The sequence below is a fragment of the Leuciscus leuciscus genome (genome assembly GCF_965113295.1).
Source record: "Leuciscus leuciscus genome assembly, chromosome: 5".
In the NCBI taxonomy this organism is placed as follows: Eukaryota; Metazoa; Chordata; class Actinopteri; order Cypriniformes; family Leuciscidae; genus Leuciscus; species Leuciscus leuciscus.
This window is the reverse complement of record NC_138729.1, coordinates 52,607,532-52,627,760: the sequence shown is the minus strand read 5'-3', so window position 1 is coordinate 52,627,760 and position 20,229 is coordinate 52,607,532. Positions and strand designations below refer to the sequence as shown.

Here is a 20,229-nt window from a genome sequence, read left to right as displayed (position 1 = left end):
GGACCAATGTGGTTAATTCTCGTGTTACGCAGCACGTTTGAGCTTCAGCAAGAACCAGTGAGGTTCATTCTCGTGTTACGCAGCACGTTTGAGCTTCAGCAAGAACCAATGTGGTTAATTTTCGTGTTACGCAGCACGTTTGAGCTTCTGCAAGAACCAATGTGGTTCATTCTCGTGTTACGCAGCACGTTTGAGCTTCTGCAAGAACCAATGTGGTTCATTCTCGTGTTAAACAGCACGTTTGAGCTTCTGCAAGAACCAATGAGGTTAATTCTCGTGTTACGCATCACGTTTGAGCTTCAGCAAGAACCAATGTGGTTCATTCTCGTGTTACGCAGCACGTTTGAACTTCAGCAAGAACCAATGAGGATCATTCTCGTGTTACGCATCACGTTTGAGCTTCTGCAAGAACCAATGAGGTTCATTCTCGTGTTACGCATCACGTTTGAGCTTCGGCAAGAACCAATGAGGTTCATTCTCGTGTTACACAGCACGTTTGAGCTTCAGCAAGAACCAATGAGGTTCATTCTTGTGTTACGCATCACGTTTGAGCTTCAGCAAGAACCAATGTGGTTCATTCTCGTGTTACGCAGCACGTTTGAGCTTCAGCAAGAACCAATGAGGTTCATTCTTGTGTTACGCATCACGTTTGAGCTTCAGCAAGAACCATTGTGGTTCATTCTCGTGTTACGCAGCACGTTTGAGCTTCAGCAAGAACCAATGAGCTTCATTCTCGTGTTACAAAGCACGTTTGAGCTTCAGCAAGAACCAATGAGGTTCATTCTCGTGTTACGCAGCACGTTTGAGCTTCAGCAAGAACCAATGAGGTTCATTCTCGTGTTACGCAGCACGTTTGAGCTTCAGCAAGAACCAATGAGGTTCATTCTCGTGTTACGCAGCACGTTTGAGCTTCAGCAAGAACCAATGAGGTTCATTCTCGCGTTACAAAGCACGTTTGAGCTTCAGCAAGAACCAATGAGGTTCATTCTCGTGTTACGCAGCACGTTTGAGCTTCAGCAAGAACCAATGAGGTTCATTCTCGTGTTACGCAGCACGTTTGAGCTTCAGCAAGAACCAATGAGGTTCATTCTCGTGTTACGCAGCACGTTTGAGCTTCAGCAAGGACCAATGAGGTTCATTCTCGTGTTACGCAGCACGTTTGAGCTTCAGCAAGAACCAGCGAGGTTCATTCTCGTGTTACAAAGCACGTTTGAGCTTCTGCAAGAACCAATGAGGTTCATTCTCGTGTTACGCATCACATTTGAGCTTCTGCAAGAACCAATGAGGTTCATTCTCGTGTTACGCAGCACGTTTGAGCTTCAGCAAGAACCAATGAGGATCATTCTCGTGTTACGCATCACGTTTGAGCTTCAGCAAGAACCAATGAGGTTCATTCTCGTGTTACGCATCACGTTTGAGCTTCAGCAAGAACCAATGAGGTTCATTCTCGTGTTACGCAGCACGTTTGAGCTTCTGCAAGAACCAATGAGGTTCATTCTCGTGTTACGCAGCACGTTTGAGCTTCAGCAAGAACCAATGAGGTTCATTCTCGTGTTACGCATCACGTTTGAGCTTCAGCAAGAACCAGTGAGGTTCATTCTCGTGTTACAAAGCACGTTTGAGCTTCTGCAAGAACCAATGAGGTTCATTCTTGTGTTACGCATCACGTTTGAGCTTCAGCAAGAACCAATGTGGTTCATTCTCGTGTTACGCAGCACGTTTGAGCTTCAGCAAGAACCAATGAGCTTCATTCTCGTGTTACACAGCACGTTTGAACTTCAGCAAGAACCAATGAGGTTCATTCTCGTGTTACGCAGCACGTTTGAGCTTCAGCAAGGACCAATGAGGTTCATTCTCGTGTTACGCAGCACGTTTGAGCTTCAGCAAGAACCAGTGAGGTTCATTCTCGTGTTACAAAGCACGTTTGAGCTTCTGCAAGAACCAATGAGGTTCATTCTCGTGTTACGCAGCACTTTTGAGCTTCAGCAAGAACCAATGAGGTTAATTCTCGTGTTACGCAGCATGTTTGAGCTTCAGCAAGAACCAATGAGGTTCATTCTTGTGTTACGCAGCACGTTTGAGCTTCAGCAAGGACCAATGAGCTTCATTCTCGTGTTACGCAGCACGTTTGAACTTCAGCAAGAACCAATGAGGTTCATTCTCGTGTTATGCAGCACGTTTGAGCTTCAGCAAGAACCAATGAGGTTCATTCTCGTGTTACGCAGCACGTTTGAGCTTCAGCAAGAACCAATGAGGTTAATTCTCGTGTTACGCATCACGTTTGAGCTTCAGCAAGAACCAATGTGGTTCATTCTCGTGTTACGCAGCACGTTTGAACTTCAGCAAGAACAAATGAGGATCATTCTCGTGTTACGCATCACGTTTGAGCTTCCAATGAGGTTCATTCTCGTGTTACGCAGCACGTTTGAGCTTCAGCAAGAACCAATGAGGTTCATTCTCGTGTTACGCAGCACGTTTGAGCTTCAGCAAGGACCAATGAGCTTCATTCTCGTGTTACGCATCACGTTTGAGCTTCTGCAAGAACCAATGAGGTTCATTCTCGTGTTAAGCATCACGTTTGAGCTTCTGCAAGAACCAATGAGGTTCATTCTCGTGTTACGCAGCACGTTTGAGCTTCAGCAAGAACCAATGAGGTTCATTCTTGTGTTACGCATCAAGTTTGAGCTTCAGCAAGAACCAGTGAGGTTCATTCTCGTGTTACAAAGCACGTTTGAGCTTCTGCAAGAACCAATGAGGTTCATTCTTGTGTTACGCATCACGTTTGAGCTTCAGCAAGAACCAATGAGGTTCATTCTCGTGTTACGCAGCACGTTTGAGCTTCAGCAAGGACCAATGAGCTTCATTCTCGTGTTACGCATCACGTTTGAGCTTCTGCAAGAACCAATGAGGTTCATTCTCGTGTTACGCATCACGTTTGAGCTTCTGCAAGAACCAATGAGGTTCATTCTCGTGTTACGCAGCACGTTTGAGCTTCAGCAAGAACCAATGAGGATCATTCTCGTGTTACGCATCACGTTTGAGCTTCAGCAAGAACCAATGAGGTTCATTCTCGTGTTACGCATCACGTTTGAGCTTCAGCAAGAACCAATGAGGTTCATTCTCGTGTTACGCAGCACGTTTGAGCTTCAGCAAGAACCAATGTGGTTCATTCTCGTGTTACGCAGCACGTTTGAGCTTCAGCAAGAACCAATGAGGTTCATTCTCGTGTTACACAGCACGTTTGAGCTTCAGCAAGGACCAATGAGCTTCATTCTCGTGTTACGCAGCACGTTTGGGCTTCAGCAAGAACCAGTGAGGTTCATTCTCGTGTTACAAAGCACGTTTGAGCTTCTGCAAGAACCAATGAGGTTCATTCTCGTGTTACGCATAACGTTTGAGCTTCTGCAAGAACCAATGAGGTTCATTCTCGTGTTACGCAGCACGTTTGAGCTTCAGCAAGAACCAATGAGGATCATTCTCGTGTTACGCATCACGTTTGAGCTTCAGCAAGAACCAATGAGGTTCATTCTCGTGTTACGCATCACGTTTGAGCTTCAGCAAGAACCAATGAGGTTCATTCTCGTGTTACGCAGCACGTTTGAGCTTCAGCAAGAACCAATGTGGTTCATTCTCGTGTTACGCAGCACGTTTGAGCTTCTGCAAGAATCAATGTGGTTCATTCTCGTGTTACGCAGCACGTTTGAGCTTCAGCAAGAACCAATGAGGTTCATTCTCGTGTTACGCATCACGTTTGAGCTTCAGCAAGAACCAGTGAGGTTCATTCTCGTGTTACAAAGTACGTTTGAGCTTCTGCAAGAACCAATGAGGTTCATTCTTGTGTTACGCATCACGTTTGAGCTTCAGCAAGAACCAATGTGGTTCATTCTCGTGTTACGCAGCACGTTTGAGCTTCAGCAAGAACCAATGAGCGTCATTCTCGTGTTACACAGCACGTTTGAACTTCAGCAAGAACCAATGAGGTTCATTCTCGTGTTAGGCAGCACGTTTGAGCTTCAGCAAGAACCAATGAGGTTCATTCTCGTGTTACAAAGCACGTTTGAGCTTCAGCAAGAACCAATGAGGTTCATTCTCGTGTTACACAGCACGTTTGAGCTTCAGCAAGAACCAATGAGGTTAATTCTCGTGTTACGCATCACGTTTGAGCTTCAGCAAGAACCAATGTGGTTCATTCTCGTGTTACGCAGCACGTTTGAACTTCAGCAAGAACCAATGAGGATCATTCTCGTGTTACGCATCACGTTTGAGCTTCAGCAAGAACCAATGAGGTTCATTCTCGTGTTACGCAGCACGTTTGAGCTTCAGCAAGAACCAATGAGGTTCATTCTCGTGTTACGCAGGACGTTTGAGCTTCAGCAAGAACCAATGAGGTTCATTCTCGTGTTACGCAGCACGTTTGAGCTTCAGCAAGAACCAATGAGGTTCATTCTCGTGTTACGCAGCACGTTTGAGCTTCAGCAAGGACCAATGAGCTTCATTCTCGTGTTACGCAGCATGTTTGAGCTTCCAATGAGGTTCATTCTCGTGTTACGCAGCACGTTTGAGCTTCAGCAAGAACCAATGAGGTTCATTCTCGTGTTACGCAGCACGTTTGAGCTTCAGCAAGGACCAATGAGCTTCATTCTTGTGTTACGCATCACGTTTGAGCTTCAGCAAGAACCAATGTGGTTCATTCTCGTGTTACGCAGCACGTTTGAGCTTCAGCAAGAACCAATGAGCGTCATTCTCGTGTTACACAGCACGTTTGAACTTCAGCAAGAACCAATGAGGTTCATTCTCGTGTTAGGCAGCACGTTTGAGCTTCAGCAAGAACCAATGAGGTTCATTCTCGTGTTACAAAGCACGTTTGAGCTTCAGCAAGAACCAATGAGGTTCATTCTCGTGTTACGCAGCACGTTTGAGCTTCAGCAAGAACCAATGAGGTTCATTCTCGTGTTACGCAGCACGTTTGAGCTTCAGCAAGAACCAATGAGGTTCATTCTCGTGTTACACAGCACGTTTGAGCTTCAGCAAGAACCAATGAGGTTAATTCTCGTGTTACGCATCACGTTTGAGCTTCAGCAAGAACCAATGTGGTTCATTCTCGTGTTACGCAGCACGTTTGAACTTCAGCAAGAACCAATGAGGATCATTCTCGTGTTACGCATCACGTTTGAGCTTCAGCAAGAACCAATGAGGTTCATTCTCGTGTTACGCAGCACGTTTGAGCTTCAGCAAGAACCAATGAGGTTCATTCTCGTGTTAGGCAGCACGTTTGAGCTTCAGCAAGGACCAATGAGCTTCATTCTCGTGTTACGCAGCACGTTTGAGCTTCCAATGAGGTTCATTCTCGTGTTACGCAGCACGTTTGAGCTTCAGCAAGAACCAATGAGGTTCATTCTCGTGTTACGCAGCACGTTTGAGCTTCAGCAAGGACCAATGAGCTTCATTCTCGTGTTACGCATCACGTTTGAGCTTCTGCAAGAACCAATGAGGTTCATTCTCGTGTTACGCATCACGTTTGAGCTTCTGCAAGAACCAATGAGGTTCATTCTCGTGTTACGCAGCACGTTTGAGCTTCAGCAAGAACCAATGAGGTTCATTCTCGTGTTACGCATCAAGTTTGAGCTTCAGCAAGAACCAGTGAGGTTCATTCTCGTGTTACGCATCACGTTTGAGCTTCTGCAAGAACCAATGAGGTTCATTCTCGTGTTACGCATCACGTTTGAGCTTCTGCAAGAACCAATGAGGTTCATTCTCGTGTTACGCAGCACGTTTGAGCTTCAGCAAGAACCAATGAGGATCATTCTCGTGTTACGCATCACGTTTGAGCTTCAGCAAGAACCAATGAGGTTCATTCTCGTGTTACGCAGCACGTTTGAGCTTCAGCAAGAACCAATGTGGTTCATTCTCGAGTTACGCAGCACGTTTGAGCTTCAGCAAGAACCAATGTGGTTCATTCTCGTGTTACGCAGCACGTTTGAGCTTCAGCAAGGACCAATGAGCTTCATTCTCGTGTTACGCATCACGTTTGAGCTTCTGCAAGAACCAATGAGGTTCATTCTCGTGTTACGCATCACGTTTGAGCTTCTGCAAGAACCAATGAGGTTCATTCTCGTGTTACGCAGCACGTTTGAGCTTCAGCAAGAACCAATGAGGATCATTCTCGTGTTACGCATCACGTTTGAGCTTCAGCAAGAACCAATGAGGTTCATTCTCGTGTTACGCATCACGTTTGAGCTTCAGCAAGAACCAATGAGGTTCATTCTCGTGTTACACAGCACGTTTGAGCTTCTGCAAGAACCAATGTGGTTCATTCTCGTGTTACGCAGCACGTTTGAGCTTCAGCAAGAATCAATGAGGTTCATTCTCGTGTTACGCATCACGTTTGAGCTTCAGCAAGAACCAGTGAGGTTCATTCTCGTGTTACAAAGCACGTTTGAGCTTCTGCAAGAACCAATGAGGTTCATTCTTGTGTTACGCATCACGTTTGAGCTTCAGCAAGAACCAATGTGGTTCATTCTCGTGTTACGCAGCACGTTTGAGCTTCAGCAAGAACCAATGAGCTTCATTCTCGTGTTACACAGCACGTTTGAACTTCAGCAAGAACCAATGAGGATCATTCTCGTGTTACGCAGCACGTTTGAGCTTCAGCAAGAACCAATGAGGTTCATTCTCGTGTTACAAAGCACGTTTGAGCTTCAGCAAGAACCAATGAGGTTCATTCTCGTGTTACGCAGCACGTTTGAGCTTCAGCAAGAACCAATGAGGTTCATTCTCGTGTTACGCAGCACGTTTGAGCTTCAGCAAGAACCAATGAGCTTCATTCTCGTGTTACAAAGCACGTTTGAGCTTCAGCAAGAACCAATGAGGTTCATTCTCGTGTTACGCAGCACGTTTGAGCTTCAGCAAGAACCAATGAGGTTCATTCTCGTGTTACGCAGCACGTTTGAGCTTCAGCAAGAACCAATGAGGTTCATTCTCGTGTTACGCATCACGTTTGAGCTTCTGCAAGAACCAATGAGGTTCATTCTCGTGTTACGCAGCACGTTTGAGCTTCAGCAAGAACCAATGAGGATCATTCTCGTGTTACGCATCACGTTTGAGCTTCAGCAAGAACCAATGAGGTCCATTCTCGTGTTACGCATCACGTTTGAGCTTCAGCAAGAACCAATGTGGTTCATTCTCGTGTTACGCAGCACGTTTGAGCTTCTGCAAGAACCAATGTGGTTCATTCTCGTGTTACGCAGCACGTTTGAGCTTCAGCAAGAACCAATGTGGTTCATTCTCGTGTTACGCAGCACGTTTGAGCTTCAGCAAGAACCAATGAGGTTCATTCTCGTGTTACGCAGCACGTTTGAGCTTCAGCAAGAACCAATGAGGTTCATTCTCGTGTTACAAAGCATGTTTGAGCTTCAGCAAGAACCAATGAGGTTCATTCTCGTGTTACGCAGCACGTTTGAGCTTCAGCAAGAACCAATGAGGTTCATTCTCGTGTTACGCAGCACGTTTGAGCTTCAGCAATAACCAATGAGGTTCATTCTCGTGTTACGCAGCACGTTTGAGCTTCTGCAAGAACCAATGAGGTTAATTCTCGTGTTACGCATCACGTTTGAGCTTCAGCAAGAACCAATGTGGTTCATTCTCGTGTTACGCAGCACGTTTGAGCTTCAGCAAGAACCAATGAGGTTCATTCTCGTGTTACGCATCACGTTTGAGCTTCAGCAAGAACCAATGAGGTTCATTCTCGTGTTACGCAGCACGTTTGAGCTTCAGCAAGAACCAATGTGGTTCATTCTCGTGTTACGCAGCACGTTTGAGCTTCTGCAAGAATCAATGTGGTTCATTCTCGTGTTACGCAGCACGTTTGAGCTTCAGCAAGAACCAGTGAGGTTCATTCTCGTGTTACGCATCACGTTTGAGCTTCAGCAAGAACCAGTGAGGTTCATTCTCGTGTTACAAAGCACGTTTGAGCTTCTGCAAGAACCAATGAGGTTTATTCTTGTGTTACGCATCACGTTTGAGCTTCAGCAAGAACCAATGTGGTTCAGTTACGCAGCACGTTTGAGCTTCAGCAAGAACCAATGTGGTTCAGTTACGCATCACGTTTGAGCTTCAGCAAGAACCAATGAGGTTCATTCTCGTGTTACGCAGCACGTTTGAGCTTCAGCAAGGACCAATGAGCTTCATTCTCGTGTTACGCAGCACGTTTGAGCTTCAGCAAGAACCAGTGAGGTTCATTCTCGTGTTACAAAGCACGTTTGAGCTTCTGCAAGAACCAATGAGGTTCATTCTCGTGTTACGCATCACGTTTGAGCTTCTGCAAGAACCAATGAGGTTCATTCTCGTGTTACGCATCACGTTTGAGCTTCAGCAAGAACCAATGAGGTTCATTCTCGTGTTACGCATCACGTTTGAGCTTCAGCAAGAACCAATGAGGTTCATTCTCGTGTTACGCAGCACGTTTGAGCTTCAGCAAGAACCAATGTGGTTCATTCTCGTGTTACGCAGCACGTTTGAGCTTCTGCAAGAACCAATGTGGTTCATTCTCGTGTTACGCAGCACGTTTGAGCTTCAGCAAGAACCAATGAGGTTCATTCTCGTGTTACGCATCACGTTTGAGCTTCAGCAAGAACCAGTGAAGTTCATTCTCGTGTTACAAAGCACGTTTGAGCTTCTGCAAAAACCAATGAGGTTCATTCTTGTGTTACGCATCACGTTTGAGCTTCTGCAAGAACCAATGAGGTTCATTCTCGTGTTACGCAGCACGTTTGAGCTTCAGCAAGAACCATGAGGTTCATTCTCATGTTATGCAGCACGTTTGAGCTTCAGCAAGAACCAATGAGGTTCATTCTCGTGTTACGCATCACGTTTCAGCTTCAGCAAGAACCAATGAGGTTCATTCTCGTGTTACACAGCACATTTGAGCTTCGGAAAGAACCAATGTGGTTAATTTTCGTGTTACGCAGCACGTTTGAGCTTCTGCAAGAACCAATGAGGTTCATTCTCGTGTTACGCAGCACGTTTGAGCTTCAGCAAGAACCAATGAGGTTCATTCTCGTGTTACAAAGCACGTTTGAGCTTCAGCAAGAACCAATGAGGTTCATTCTCGTGTTACGCAGCACGTTTGAGCTTCAGCAAGAACCAATGAGGTTCATTCTCGTGTTACGCAGGACGTTTGAGCTTCAGCAAGAACCAATGAGGTTCATTCTCGTGTTACGCATCACGTTTGAGCTTCAGCAAGAACCAATGAGGTTCATTCTCGTGTTACGCATCACGTTTGAGCTTCAGCAAGAACCAATGAGGTTCATTCTCGTGTTACACAGCACGTTTGAGCTTCAGAAAGAACCAATGTGGTTCATTCTCGTGTTACGCATCACGTTTGAGCTTCAGCTAGAACCAATGAGGTTCATTCTCGTGTTACGCAGCACGTTTGAGCTTCAGCAAGAACCAATGAGGTTCATTCTCGTGTTACAAAGCACGTTTGAGCTTCAGCAAGAACCAATGAGGTTCATTCTCGTGTTACGCAGCACGTTTGAGCTTCAGCAAGAACCAGTGAGGTTCATTCTCGTGTTACAAAGCACGTTTGAGCTTCTGCAAGAACCAATGAGGTTCATTCTCGTGTTACGCATCACGTTTGAGCTTCTGCAAGAACCAATGAGGTTCATTCTCGTGTTACGCAGCACGTTTGAGCTTCAGAAAGAATCAATGAGGATCATTCTCGTGTTACGCATCACGTTTGAGCTTCAGCAAGAACCAATGAGGTTCATTCTCGTGTTACGCATCACGTTTGAGCTTCAGCAAGAACCAATGAGGTTCATTCTCGTGTTACGTAGCACGTTTGAGCTTCAGCAAGAACCAATGTGGTTCATTCTCGTGTTACGCAGCACGTTTGAGCTTCTGCAAGAACCAATGTGGTTCATTCTCGTGTTACGCAGCACGTTTGAGCTTCAGCAAGAACCAGTGAGGTTCATTCTCGTGTTACAAAGCAGGTTTGAGCTTCTGCAAGAACCAGTGAGGTTCATTCTTGTGTTACGCATCACGTTTGAGCTTCTGCAAGAACCAATAAGGTTCATTCTCGTGTTACGCAGCACGTTTGAGCTTCAGCAAGAACCAATGTGGTTCATTCTCGTGTTACGCAGCACGTTTGAGCTTCAGCAAGAACCAATGAGGTTCATTCTCGTGTTACGCAGCACGTTTGAGCTTCAGCAAGAACCAATGAGGTTCATTCTCGTGTTACGCATCACGTTTGAGCTTCAGCAAGAACCAATGAGGTTCATTCTCGTGTTATGCAGCACGTTTGAGCTTCAGCAAGAACCAATGAGGTTCATTCTCGTGTTACGCATCACGTTTGAGCTCCAGCAAGAACCAATGTGGTTAATTTTCGTGTTACGCAGCACGTTTGAGCTTCTGCAAGAACCAATGTGGTTCATTCTCGTGTTACGCAGCACGTTTGAGCTTCAGCAAGAACCAATGAGGTTCATTCTCGTGTTACGCAGCACGTTTGAGCTTCAGCAAGAACCAATGAGGTTCATTCTCGTGTTACAAAGCACGTTTGAGCTTCAGCAAGAACCAATGAGGTTCATTCTCGTGTTACGCAGCACGTTTGAGCTTAAGCAAGAACCAATGAGGTTCATTCTCGTGTTACAAAGCACGTTTGAGCTTCAGCAAGAACCAGTGAGGTTCATTCTCGTGTTACGCAGCACGTTTGAGCTTAAGCAAGAACCAATGAGGTTCATTCTCGTGTTACAAAGCACGATTGAGCTTCTGCAAGAACCAATGAGGTTCATTCTCGTGTTACGCATCACGTTTGAGCTTCAGCAAGAACCAATGAGGTTCATTCTCGTGTTACGCAGCACGTTTGAGCTTCAGCAAGAACCAATGTGGTTCATTCTCGTGTTACGCAGCACGTTTGAGCTTCTGCAAGAACCAATGTGGTTCATTCTCGTGTTACGCAGCACGGTTGAGCTTCTGCAAGAACCAATGTGGTTTATTCTCGTGTTACGCAGCACGTTTGAGCTTCAGCAAGAACCAATGAGGTTCATTCTCGTGTTACGCATCACGTTTGAGCTTCAGCAAGAACCAGTGAGGTTCATTCTCCTGTTACAAAGCACGTTTGAGCTTCTGCAAGAACCAATGAGGTTCATTCTTGTGTTTCGCATCATGTTTGAGCTTCTGCAAGAACCAATGAGGTTCATTCTCGTGTTACGCAGCACGTTTGAGCTCCAGCAAGAACCAATGTGGTTAATTTTCGTGTTACGCAGCACGTTTGAGCTTCTGCAAGAACCAATGTGGTTCATTCTCGTGTTACGCAGCACGTTTGAGCTTCAGCAAGAACCAATGAGGTTCATTCTCGTGTTACGCATCACGTTTGAGCTTCAGCAAGAACCAATGAGGTTCATTCTCGTGTTATGCAGCACGTTTGAGCTTCAGCAAGAACCAATGAGGTTCATTCTCGTGTTACGCATCACGTTTGAGCTCCAGCAAGAACCAATGTGGTTAATTTTCGTGTTACGCAGCACGTTTGAGCTTCTGCAAGAACCAATGTGGTTCATTCTCGTGTTACGCAGCACGTTTGAGCTTCAGCAAGAACCAATGAGGTTCATTCTCGTGTTACGCAGCACGTTTGAGCTTCAGCAAGAACCAATGAGGTTCATTCTCGTGTTACAAAGCACGTTTGAGCTTCAGCTAGAACCAATGAGGTTCATTCTCGTGTTACGCAGCACGTTTGAGCTTCAGCAAGAACCAGTGAGGTTCATTCTCGTGTTACGCAGCACGTTTGAGCTTAAGCAAGAACCAATGAGGTTCATTCTCGTGTTACAAAGCACGATTGAGCTTCTGCAAGAACCAATGAGGTTCATTCTCGTGTTACGCATCACGTTTGAGCTTCAGCAAGAACCAATGAGGTTCATTCTCGTGTTACGCAGCACGTTTGAGCTTCAGCAAGAACTAATGTGGTTCATTCTCGTGTTACGCAGCACGTTTGAGCTTCTGCAAGAACCAATGTGGTTCATTCTCGTGTTACGCAGCACGGTTGAGCTTCTGCAAGAACCAATGTGGTTTATTCTCGTGTTACGCAGCACGTTTGAGCTTCAGCAAGAACCAATGAGGTTCATTCTCGTGTTACGCATCACGTTTGAGCTTCAGCAAGAACCAGTGAGGTTCATTCTCCTGTTACAAAGCACGTTTGAGCTTCTGCAAGAACCAATGAGGTTCATTCTTGTGTTTCGCATCATGTTTGAGCTTCTGCAAGAACCAATGAGGTTCATTCTCGTGTTACGCAGCACGTTTGAGCTTCAGCAAGAACCAATGAGGATCATTCTCGTTTTACGCATCACGTTTGAGCTTCAGCAAGAACCAATGAGGTTCATTCTCGTGTTACGCAGCACGTTTGAGCTTCAGCAAGAGGTTTGTTCTTGTGCGTCAAGCATGTTCGGTTGAGTTTCTGTTTAAGTTCGCTGATCAATGTTTATCTGTGAATAAAAGCTTAAATTCAACCTGTTCATCATATAAAGCCATCGAGTCTCTTCAGAAATTTTGGACTAAACCACTCAATTCATATGGATTAGTTTTACAATCTCTTTGTGGTAGTGTGGTAGTTGACTGACAATGGAGGGACAAAAATCTCTCAGATTTCATTACAGAATATCTTCATTTGTTCTCGAAAGACGAACGAAAATCTTACGTGTTTGGAACGACATGAGTGAGTAAATTATGATCTTTGGGTGAAGTATCCCTTTAAAGAAAAGGTAATAAGAAATAGACTGAAACATTTCAATAGTCCATCCAGAAAAAGAGCTAAAAATGAATGAGCCGCTCAGAACATCTGATGAGAAATATTAGAGCTCATATTGAGATCACAATACCAGTACTTCTTTGCAAAGGTAACAATGTGTCAATAAAATGAATAGGGATGCACCAATATAAATTTTTTGGCTGATACCGATAATTCTTTATATTTAAAAGTCGATAACCGATATATTGGCCGATAAATCTAAGTCCAAATTTGTATATAATTTTTGAGAGCCTCGTTACAAAAACAAAAGTCTGTCTCAACATTAAATCCATGTCCCAATCACACAGTTATGATGATCTCATTATAATTTTATGTAGCCGATATGACAGACTTGCGCTGCACATGTTGCACTGAACTGTATTTTACATTTTTTTAAAGTGATTCCAATCACATTTCAAGTAATTCAAAAACATCATGTTGCATCTTAAGCGTCTCAGCTGAAGGAAAATAATCCATTATTTATCAGCTTACTATTTATCAGAACATCAAACAAATTTTCTTATTGGGCCGATAACGATAACATTAAAAATGAACAGATATCGCCGATACCGATATATCATGCATCCCTAAAAATGAACAGTGTAAGAATGTAGCAACATTCAACGGATCAGTTCTCAAGCACATGACAGAACCAGTAATGGTCTCATATATTTATATATTCTGGCATTTTGATAAACCCAGATGATTTCCATATTTGTATACCATGGTAGGCTTTTCACACAGCCCTCCGAAGGTACTTTAAAGAACACCATGGTGCATGTCCAACATTGTTGTTTTTTTGTAAAAGCACACAATGTGCACATGCTCTACTATTCCATAAACTCTATGCCATTGCAAACGATGTGCAGTGGCATCACTGGTCCAGCAGAGCCACCATTACTGGATCAGATCAGCACTGGCACGTGCCTCTACTACCACAGTCACTCACTCACTGGCATTACATCATCGCTCACATGCTTCATAAATCCAACACACACACTTAAATACCCTGATACACTGTTTAATAATCACCGCATACGCGTATAACTCGATGACACAAACGCAAACGCGATGCATGAATGTAAACATGCAGGGTTGATGCATCAGACTCGCGCGCCGCAAAAACACACAACATTGACAGTAAAAACAGGAGATGGAGGCCTGTACACACACACACACACACACACACACACAGCCCTCGTGCTTTAAAGATGACATCTCACTATACATGCACTAATAACGCATCTTCACCTTTCGAAGCGGCTCGCGCAACATGATCTATTAACAAGCATTACCAGCATCAGTGAATAGGCCTAGTGATGCTACTAACCAGTTACCGACGCGCTCAATAGTCTCTGTTTATAATAATAACATTATTAAATAGCATTTAACGACGGATGCACAATGAAGATCCAGCGTTCACCTGATCGCATTACATAATGCGTGTTTCTGCTCATGCAAAATGATGCATCACTGAATCCGCATCCCTCCATGACAACAGCAGCATCCAGTGCCTCGAGTCTCTCCATCTCTCTCTCACACACACATACACATACACATACACACATACTCACTGTCTCACCGCGGATCCGTCAGTCCGTGTGTCTGTCCGTTCGTTCGGATGCTGATCTGCCGTTGCGAGCGAACGAACGAACGCGATGCGTTGCCGCTGACGCCCGCGTTGAAGATGAAGTGCGCGCGCGCATCAGCTGAGAGACACACCCACCTGAGCCCCGCCCCTTTTGGACGCGGGCAGCCACGCCCCCTTCCCGCATATAATTTAAACGGTAACACGGTGCGTTAGTTAACATTAGTTAACTACATTAATTAGCATGAACTAATAATAAACTGCACGTATACAGCCTTTGTTAATGTTGATTTCAACATTTACTAATACTTTATTAAAATCTTGTTAACATTAGTTAACGCACTGTGAACTAACATGAACTAAAAATGAATGACTGTATTTCTATTAACATTAACAAAGATTAACAAATACAGTACTAACAAATGTATTGCTCATGGTTAGTTCATGTTAGTTAATACATTAACTAATGTTAACTAATGAACCTTATTGTAAAGTGGGTTACACATTATTTTAAGGTGTCATTGTTACACTGTAATTATACATTAAAAGTCCCCCTGTGGTGAAAGTCCAGCGTTTAATGTAGTTTATGTGTCTATGTGGTGTGTTTAATCTGCTTTAAGACAAACCATGTGTAAGTTCATAAGTCGACAGCATTGCTGAGTATTTCCTCCTTAAAACTGCAGTGAACCAAAGACAGTCTCAAACACACGCTTTGAAATCGCTGGTGTTTCTGACGTCACAAACTACCTTGTAACCAATCAGATCAACGTGTGATCGTCAACCAGTGGATCTCTGAGCTGAGTGAGTGAGTGGAGGTGGGGCTCATTTGCATATTCATAGAGCCGCGCATACTAAATGAGGCGAGGGTGTCGAGTTACAGTCAAGATATTATAAGGCATTTTTCAAGGAAATTTTTTTTAAATATGTCATTTTGGTGATCAAAGATGAGTTTTAAGGGATAAAGTTATTGACTACAGGGGGACTTACTAGTACCAAGTGATAATAATTAACTACATGTACTTACTATAGGGTTAGGATTGGGGTTTGGTTTAGTTGCGTGTAATTATGCATAATTTTTAGTTATTACTATTAATGTCACTGTAAAATAAAGTGTTACCATGTCGTTGTTGGTTTTTTTGGTGTGGGTTAGAATTGATCTTACTTTCCTAAAAACTTTCTTTTTTTTATGAATCCAACTTTAAGAATCTTTATTAAATTATGAATTAATTTCATTATTAAAACCAAAAGCTGCATCTGTTAAGATGAGTGTATTTTTTAACTAACATGAACAAAGAACAACTGTATCTTAAATGACATTAACAAAAATGAATAAACGCTGTGAAAATAAATATATTGTCAATGTTAACAACTGCTTTTCATCAGTAAAGATACAGGAAATAAAGTGAGATCGTCGTATTGTTCAAAGCATCATCTTCATTTAAATGTGCAAAGATTCATCAGGCATAAATAACATCATCAGAACGAATATATATTATGCATGCATTACTTTAAAAACAAACTTTTGAGATGAAGATTGTTTCCTCCTCATGATAAACACGGTCCTTTCAGTGCAAATATCAGCTTTCCATCAATCCTACCCTTCAGTTCAGACCTTAATCTCGGTTTAACATCCACAACTAACCCTGCCGTTGATAAACGTCACGTTAATATTTCTCTCTCCCCATTCACAAAATCATCTGTGACATTAACAACTTCTCAAGGTTACTATGGCGATGGTCTCCACCCAACTGGAGCACAAGCTGGTGTCATGTGACGGAGGAGAACGAGTCTAATTAGAGCTGAGAAATTAAGGCACGACTTCCCATGATGCCACTGTTACCATGAAGGTTCATGTAGTGAACAGTCCAGATCATTAACACGTCTGAAGCTCAACTTTGGACAAGAAACAATGAAGATATGATCTTTTTTCTTGTTGTATTACACACAATTAAATGCAATGGCTTCACCAGACATGAACAAAAATTGTGTGTTTCCTCTTTAAACACAGTATTTGTTGAAATCACAGTGTTTGCCATGTCTCAAAATGAAAGATTATTGTGAAATATGCAGTGAGATTCATTCAAAAATGAGATTTTACACTCTCTAAATATATCAGAACAATCTGTGCATTATATTCTGAATCTTTTGTATCACATTTAAATCATTATTTGCTTATAATCTTTTCCTCGATGAGACGAAAGAAAGATTTGTACAACATGACAGAAACACGTCATAATTACACTGAAATAACAGAATATCAGACGACAAATGGTACAATATTATTGTTTAAAAGAGGGAAATACAAATACAGTATGAGACAGAATTCATATGATTCATCAAGATCAATGTTAGCTAGAAAATGTAATGCTTATCTGTAGTTTTGAAGGAGCAGGTGATTTAAAGGGACAGTGCACCTAAAAAAAATAAATTTGAATGTTATTTTTTAAGAGTTATTTATTCATCTTCATGTTGTTCCAAACCTGTAAGAGCCTCTTTCTTCTATTGAACACAAAAGAAGATATTTTGAAGAATGTTTTGAAGAAATCGTTTTTGGACCCCATTGACTTCCATAGCATTTTTTTCATCCAGGTTTAGAACGCGGAGGGTGAATAAATAACAGAATTTTTATTTTATTTTTTTGGTTGGAGTATCCCTTTAACAGCTCTAAAACCTCTTTTCAGACACGTGACGTTACAAAATAAAAGTCCTTCCAGGAAGCTCAAGGCACACTGAGGATCGGTGTTTGATTCATATATCCACAGAAATCACGCCAGCGAGATGAAATCAGCCCTGAATATCTTACTTTTCACACTTTACACTTAGTTTTCGTCTTTACAAGATCCAAACTCACCCTTTAAGTGAATAAGAACTTTTACACTGTATGTGCATTAGAAAGCAGACTCTGATCGGGTCTCAGTCCACTTTCGGTTCACACCTGGTCAGATACAACATTATACTGAGTCTTATATGATTTCCTCTTATTTATGCATACTGTAAATTGAATATTAAATATGATCATGCAGCATAAAGGCTTGTTGAGTTCATTTAGAGCGTTCACATGTAATTCTGCTCTTAAACCCCTGAAACAAACCGAGTGTGACTTCAGTGGTTTCTGTATTTGGTCCGAGAGTAAACTGAGAGTTTTACTGCGTGAAGCACCTCAAGACATGTTGGAATGATCATACTTACAGAAAAACTACATTTCCCATAATTCTGGCAGTAATGATAGTAGTAGTGCTGAAGTGAAGCCAATATTGAGCCAATACTGAACTGAATTATAATTGAAGTAGCAAACAGGATACAGAATTGTAATTGAAGTTAATTTAATTAAATATTGTTCAGGTGAAATAAATAAATAAATAAGCCCTTACAGTTTTTGCCCATCCCCCACATTGTATTCTATTGTTCTTTATTTTTTTAACCGTGCAAAAATAAAAATAAAATCATAAAAGTAAAATAGAATAAAATCCAAAACATTTCATTTTTCACTATGAATTATTCATAAATATGCTCTCGTCATCACACGATAATTAGGCTATTTTTAAGAAAAATTTGATTTTTCATTTTTAGAATGAAGAAATTTGTTTTTAATTCATAAACAGCAGCTGTGCTTCTTTTCACTTAGAAATTCAATGTGAATCTTATTGTAAAAAATTAAATGTGATTTTATGGATTATTATGGTAGACGACTTCATTTGGTGCTGCATGACCAACGTTTGCTAATTGCTGTAACAATATTAGAGAAAAATGGCAAATTAATTCAGACAAATATAAACAAACAAATGTTATTTAGTCCAAATTAATTGTGCTTTATCAAAATATATGTTTCAGTGTTATTATAGTTAACTGACACTAAAATTAAAGCATTAAAACATGTTGGTGTTTAAAATAAAACAAACATTACCTGAATGTGTATATTAACAAAGTAATATAAAAAACTTAAACTTATTTTATTTCAGTAACATTTTCATTTAGTTCTTGATGTACTGAAATAACTCAAACTAAAATTGAAATAAAAATCTGACATAAAAATAAAATAAAAATGACAGCAAAAATAATTAAAATGAAAACGGAAAATATAAAAATAAAAATAAAAATATTAATAAAAACTATCATATTCTCTCAATGATGTTTTGAATTTCTTTGAACTTTAACGTAGTAAATAATGTTATTATAGTTAACTGAAATTAAAAAAAAATTTGTTGCTTAAAATAAAACAAATGATAACTGAATTTATTTGAACAAAATAAAATAAAAATATAAAAAACTTAAACTTATTTTATTTCAGTAACATTTCTCATTTTCATTTAGTTCAACTTGATGTACTGAAATAAACTAAAACTGAAATAAAAAACAGACATTAAAAAAACCCGAAATGACAACAATAAAAATTAAAATGAAAACGGAAAATATATAAAAAAAAGAAAACAATTTAAAATATTTACAAAAACTACAGTATCACACTATCTCAGTGAAGTTTCGAATTTCTCTGAACCGTAAATACTTCCTGTCATTCCAATTCTACATCCTGTATGACCAATTCAACTCAAATTCACCCTGAATTTCATAAACGCTGAATTCTGCATGTGTTTGCCCGATCGCGTTTGTTTCCCGTCATGAGAAATAAAGTGCATAAATCAACTGAACCTCTTTACTTTATAGAGGTTAAACTCGATACGACTTTACTCCTCCCTCTCAGCTCGACCAATCAGAGGCTCCGTATCACTGTCGTCTCCGCCCACGCTCAGGTAGTCACATGACCTGACGGGTTCTGGCCGAGCCTTGATGGCGAAAGCACACGCGGTGAGAGAGAAGAGCAAACCCAACATCTGGATGAAGAAGCTTTCCCCGAGGATCAGGCTGCGGCTCGGCTGAGATCCGGGGTTCCCTCGCTGCAGGTTGTGTTCGATCACACACATGCACGCCACACACACACCCAGCACCGACACACAGCTGACCGCTGAAATCAGAGAAACACACACATTAGTAGAAGAAATGCAATGCTTGATGAATTCATCTTGGCACACTGCAATAAATGCTTTTCTTTCTTACTATTTTTGTGTCATTTCAGTCCAAATATCTAAAATATTCTTAAATCAAGATGATTTTGTGTCTCGTTTCAGTCCAAATATCTAAAAATTCTTAAATCAAGATGTATTTGTGTCTCGTTTCAGGCCAAATATCAAAAAATTCTTAAATCAAAATGTATTTTTGTCTCGTTTCAGTGCAAATATAAAAAAATTCTTAAATCAAGATGTATTTGTGTCTCGTTTCAGTCCAAATATCTAAAAATTCTAAAAATCAAGATGCATTTGTGTCTCGTTTCAGTCCAAATATCTAAAAATTCTTAAATCAAGATGTATTTTTATCTTGTTTCAGTCCAAATATAATAATTTTTTTTAAATCATGATGTATTTTTGTCTCGTTTCAGTCCAAATATCAAAAAATCCTTAAATCAAGATGTAGTTTTGTCTAGTTTGACAAAACCAGTGAAATATCAACTGAGTTCTGCTCATATTTTATTACCATTTTCTAAACTATAGCGAATAAACTGTGATAATGTGAGAAATGTTGAAGGTATACAAACAGAATAAACTCTGGTTTGACTGTAGGAACGATCCCATCACACTCGTACAGTGAGTTCAGGTTGAGTGATGTCACCTGTGGAGACGTGCAGTGATGTCACCAGCTTGGATTGATTGACAGACGCTCCGAGGAAATCCATCAGGAATGAGGAGCTTGATAACAAGACGGCGCAGTAACTGAGAGCGGCCAGTGTATACAGGAGCCACATTCCCCATCCGTGCAAACCACCCAACGGACCTACACACACCAGAACAAGTCAAGTCTCCTTCATTTATACTGCGCT

The 20,229-nt window shown here is 41.5% G+C and overlaps 2 protein-coding genes across 8 annotated transcripts in view; both read right to left on the bottom strand.

Annotated features, from left to right (window-relative positions):
- Window positions 1-14,662, bottom strand: part of lzts3a (leucine zipper, putative tumor suppressor family member 3a) — a 33,202-nt gene extending 18,540 nt beyond the window's left edge. For 5 of the 7 annotated variants that reach the window (XR_014206341.1, XR_014206342.1, XM_082171230.1 and 2 more), the window contains exon 1: window positions 14,347-14,662. The gene's annotated coding sequence lies outside the window, so the exon portion shown is untranslated. The other 2 variants (XM_082171232.1, XM_082171231.1) reach the window with 2 other exon arrangements.
- A 1,112-nt stretch (window positions 14,663-15,774) lies between these two features.
- On the bottom strand, window positions 15,775-20,206 carry LOC309499837 (uncharacterized protein). Its single transcript, XM_082171329.1, has 2 exons — window positions 20,022-20,206; window positions 15,775-19,320 (listed from the first exon to the last, which is right to left on the bottom strand). The coding sequence occupies exons 1-2, from the start codon at window positions 20,152-20,154 to the stop codon at window positions 19,043-19,045; spliced, it is 411 nt and encodes a 136-aa protein (XP_082027455.1). The 5' UTR covers window positions 20,155-20,206; the 3' UTR covers window positions 15,775-19,042.
- Window positions 20,207-20,229: the final 23 nt, after the last annotated feature.

What these genes read in the sequence shown, in the direction of transcription:
- LOC309499837 (XM_082171329.1), bottom strand. Translation starts at nt 20,154, where the DNA reads ATGTGGCTCCTGTATACACTGGCCGCTCTCAGTTACTGCGCCGTCTTG. An exon ending in ATCACTGCACGTCTCCACAG is followed by an intron (nt 19,321 to 20,021) that starts GTGACATCACTC and finishes CTCTGATTTCAG; the next exon opens with CGGTCAGCTGTGTGTCGGTG.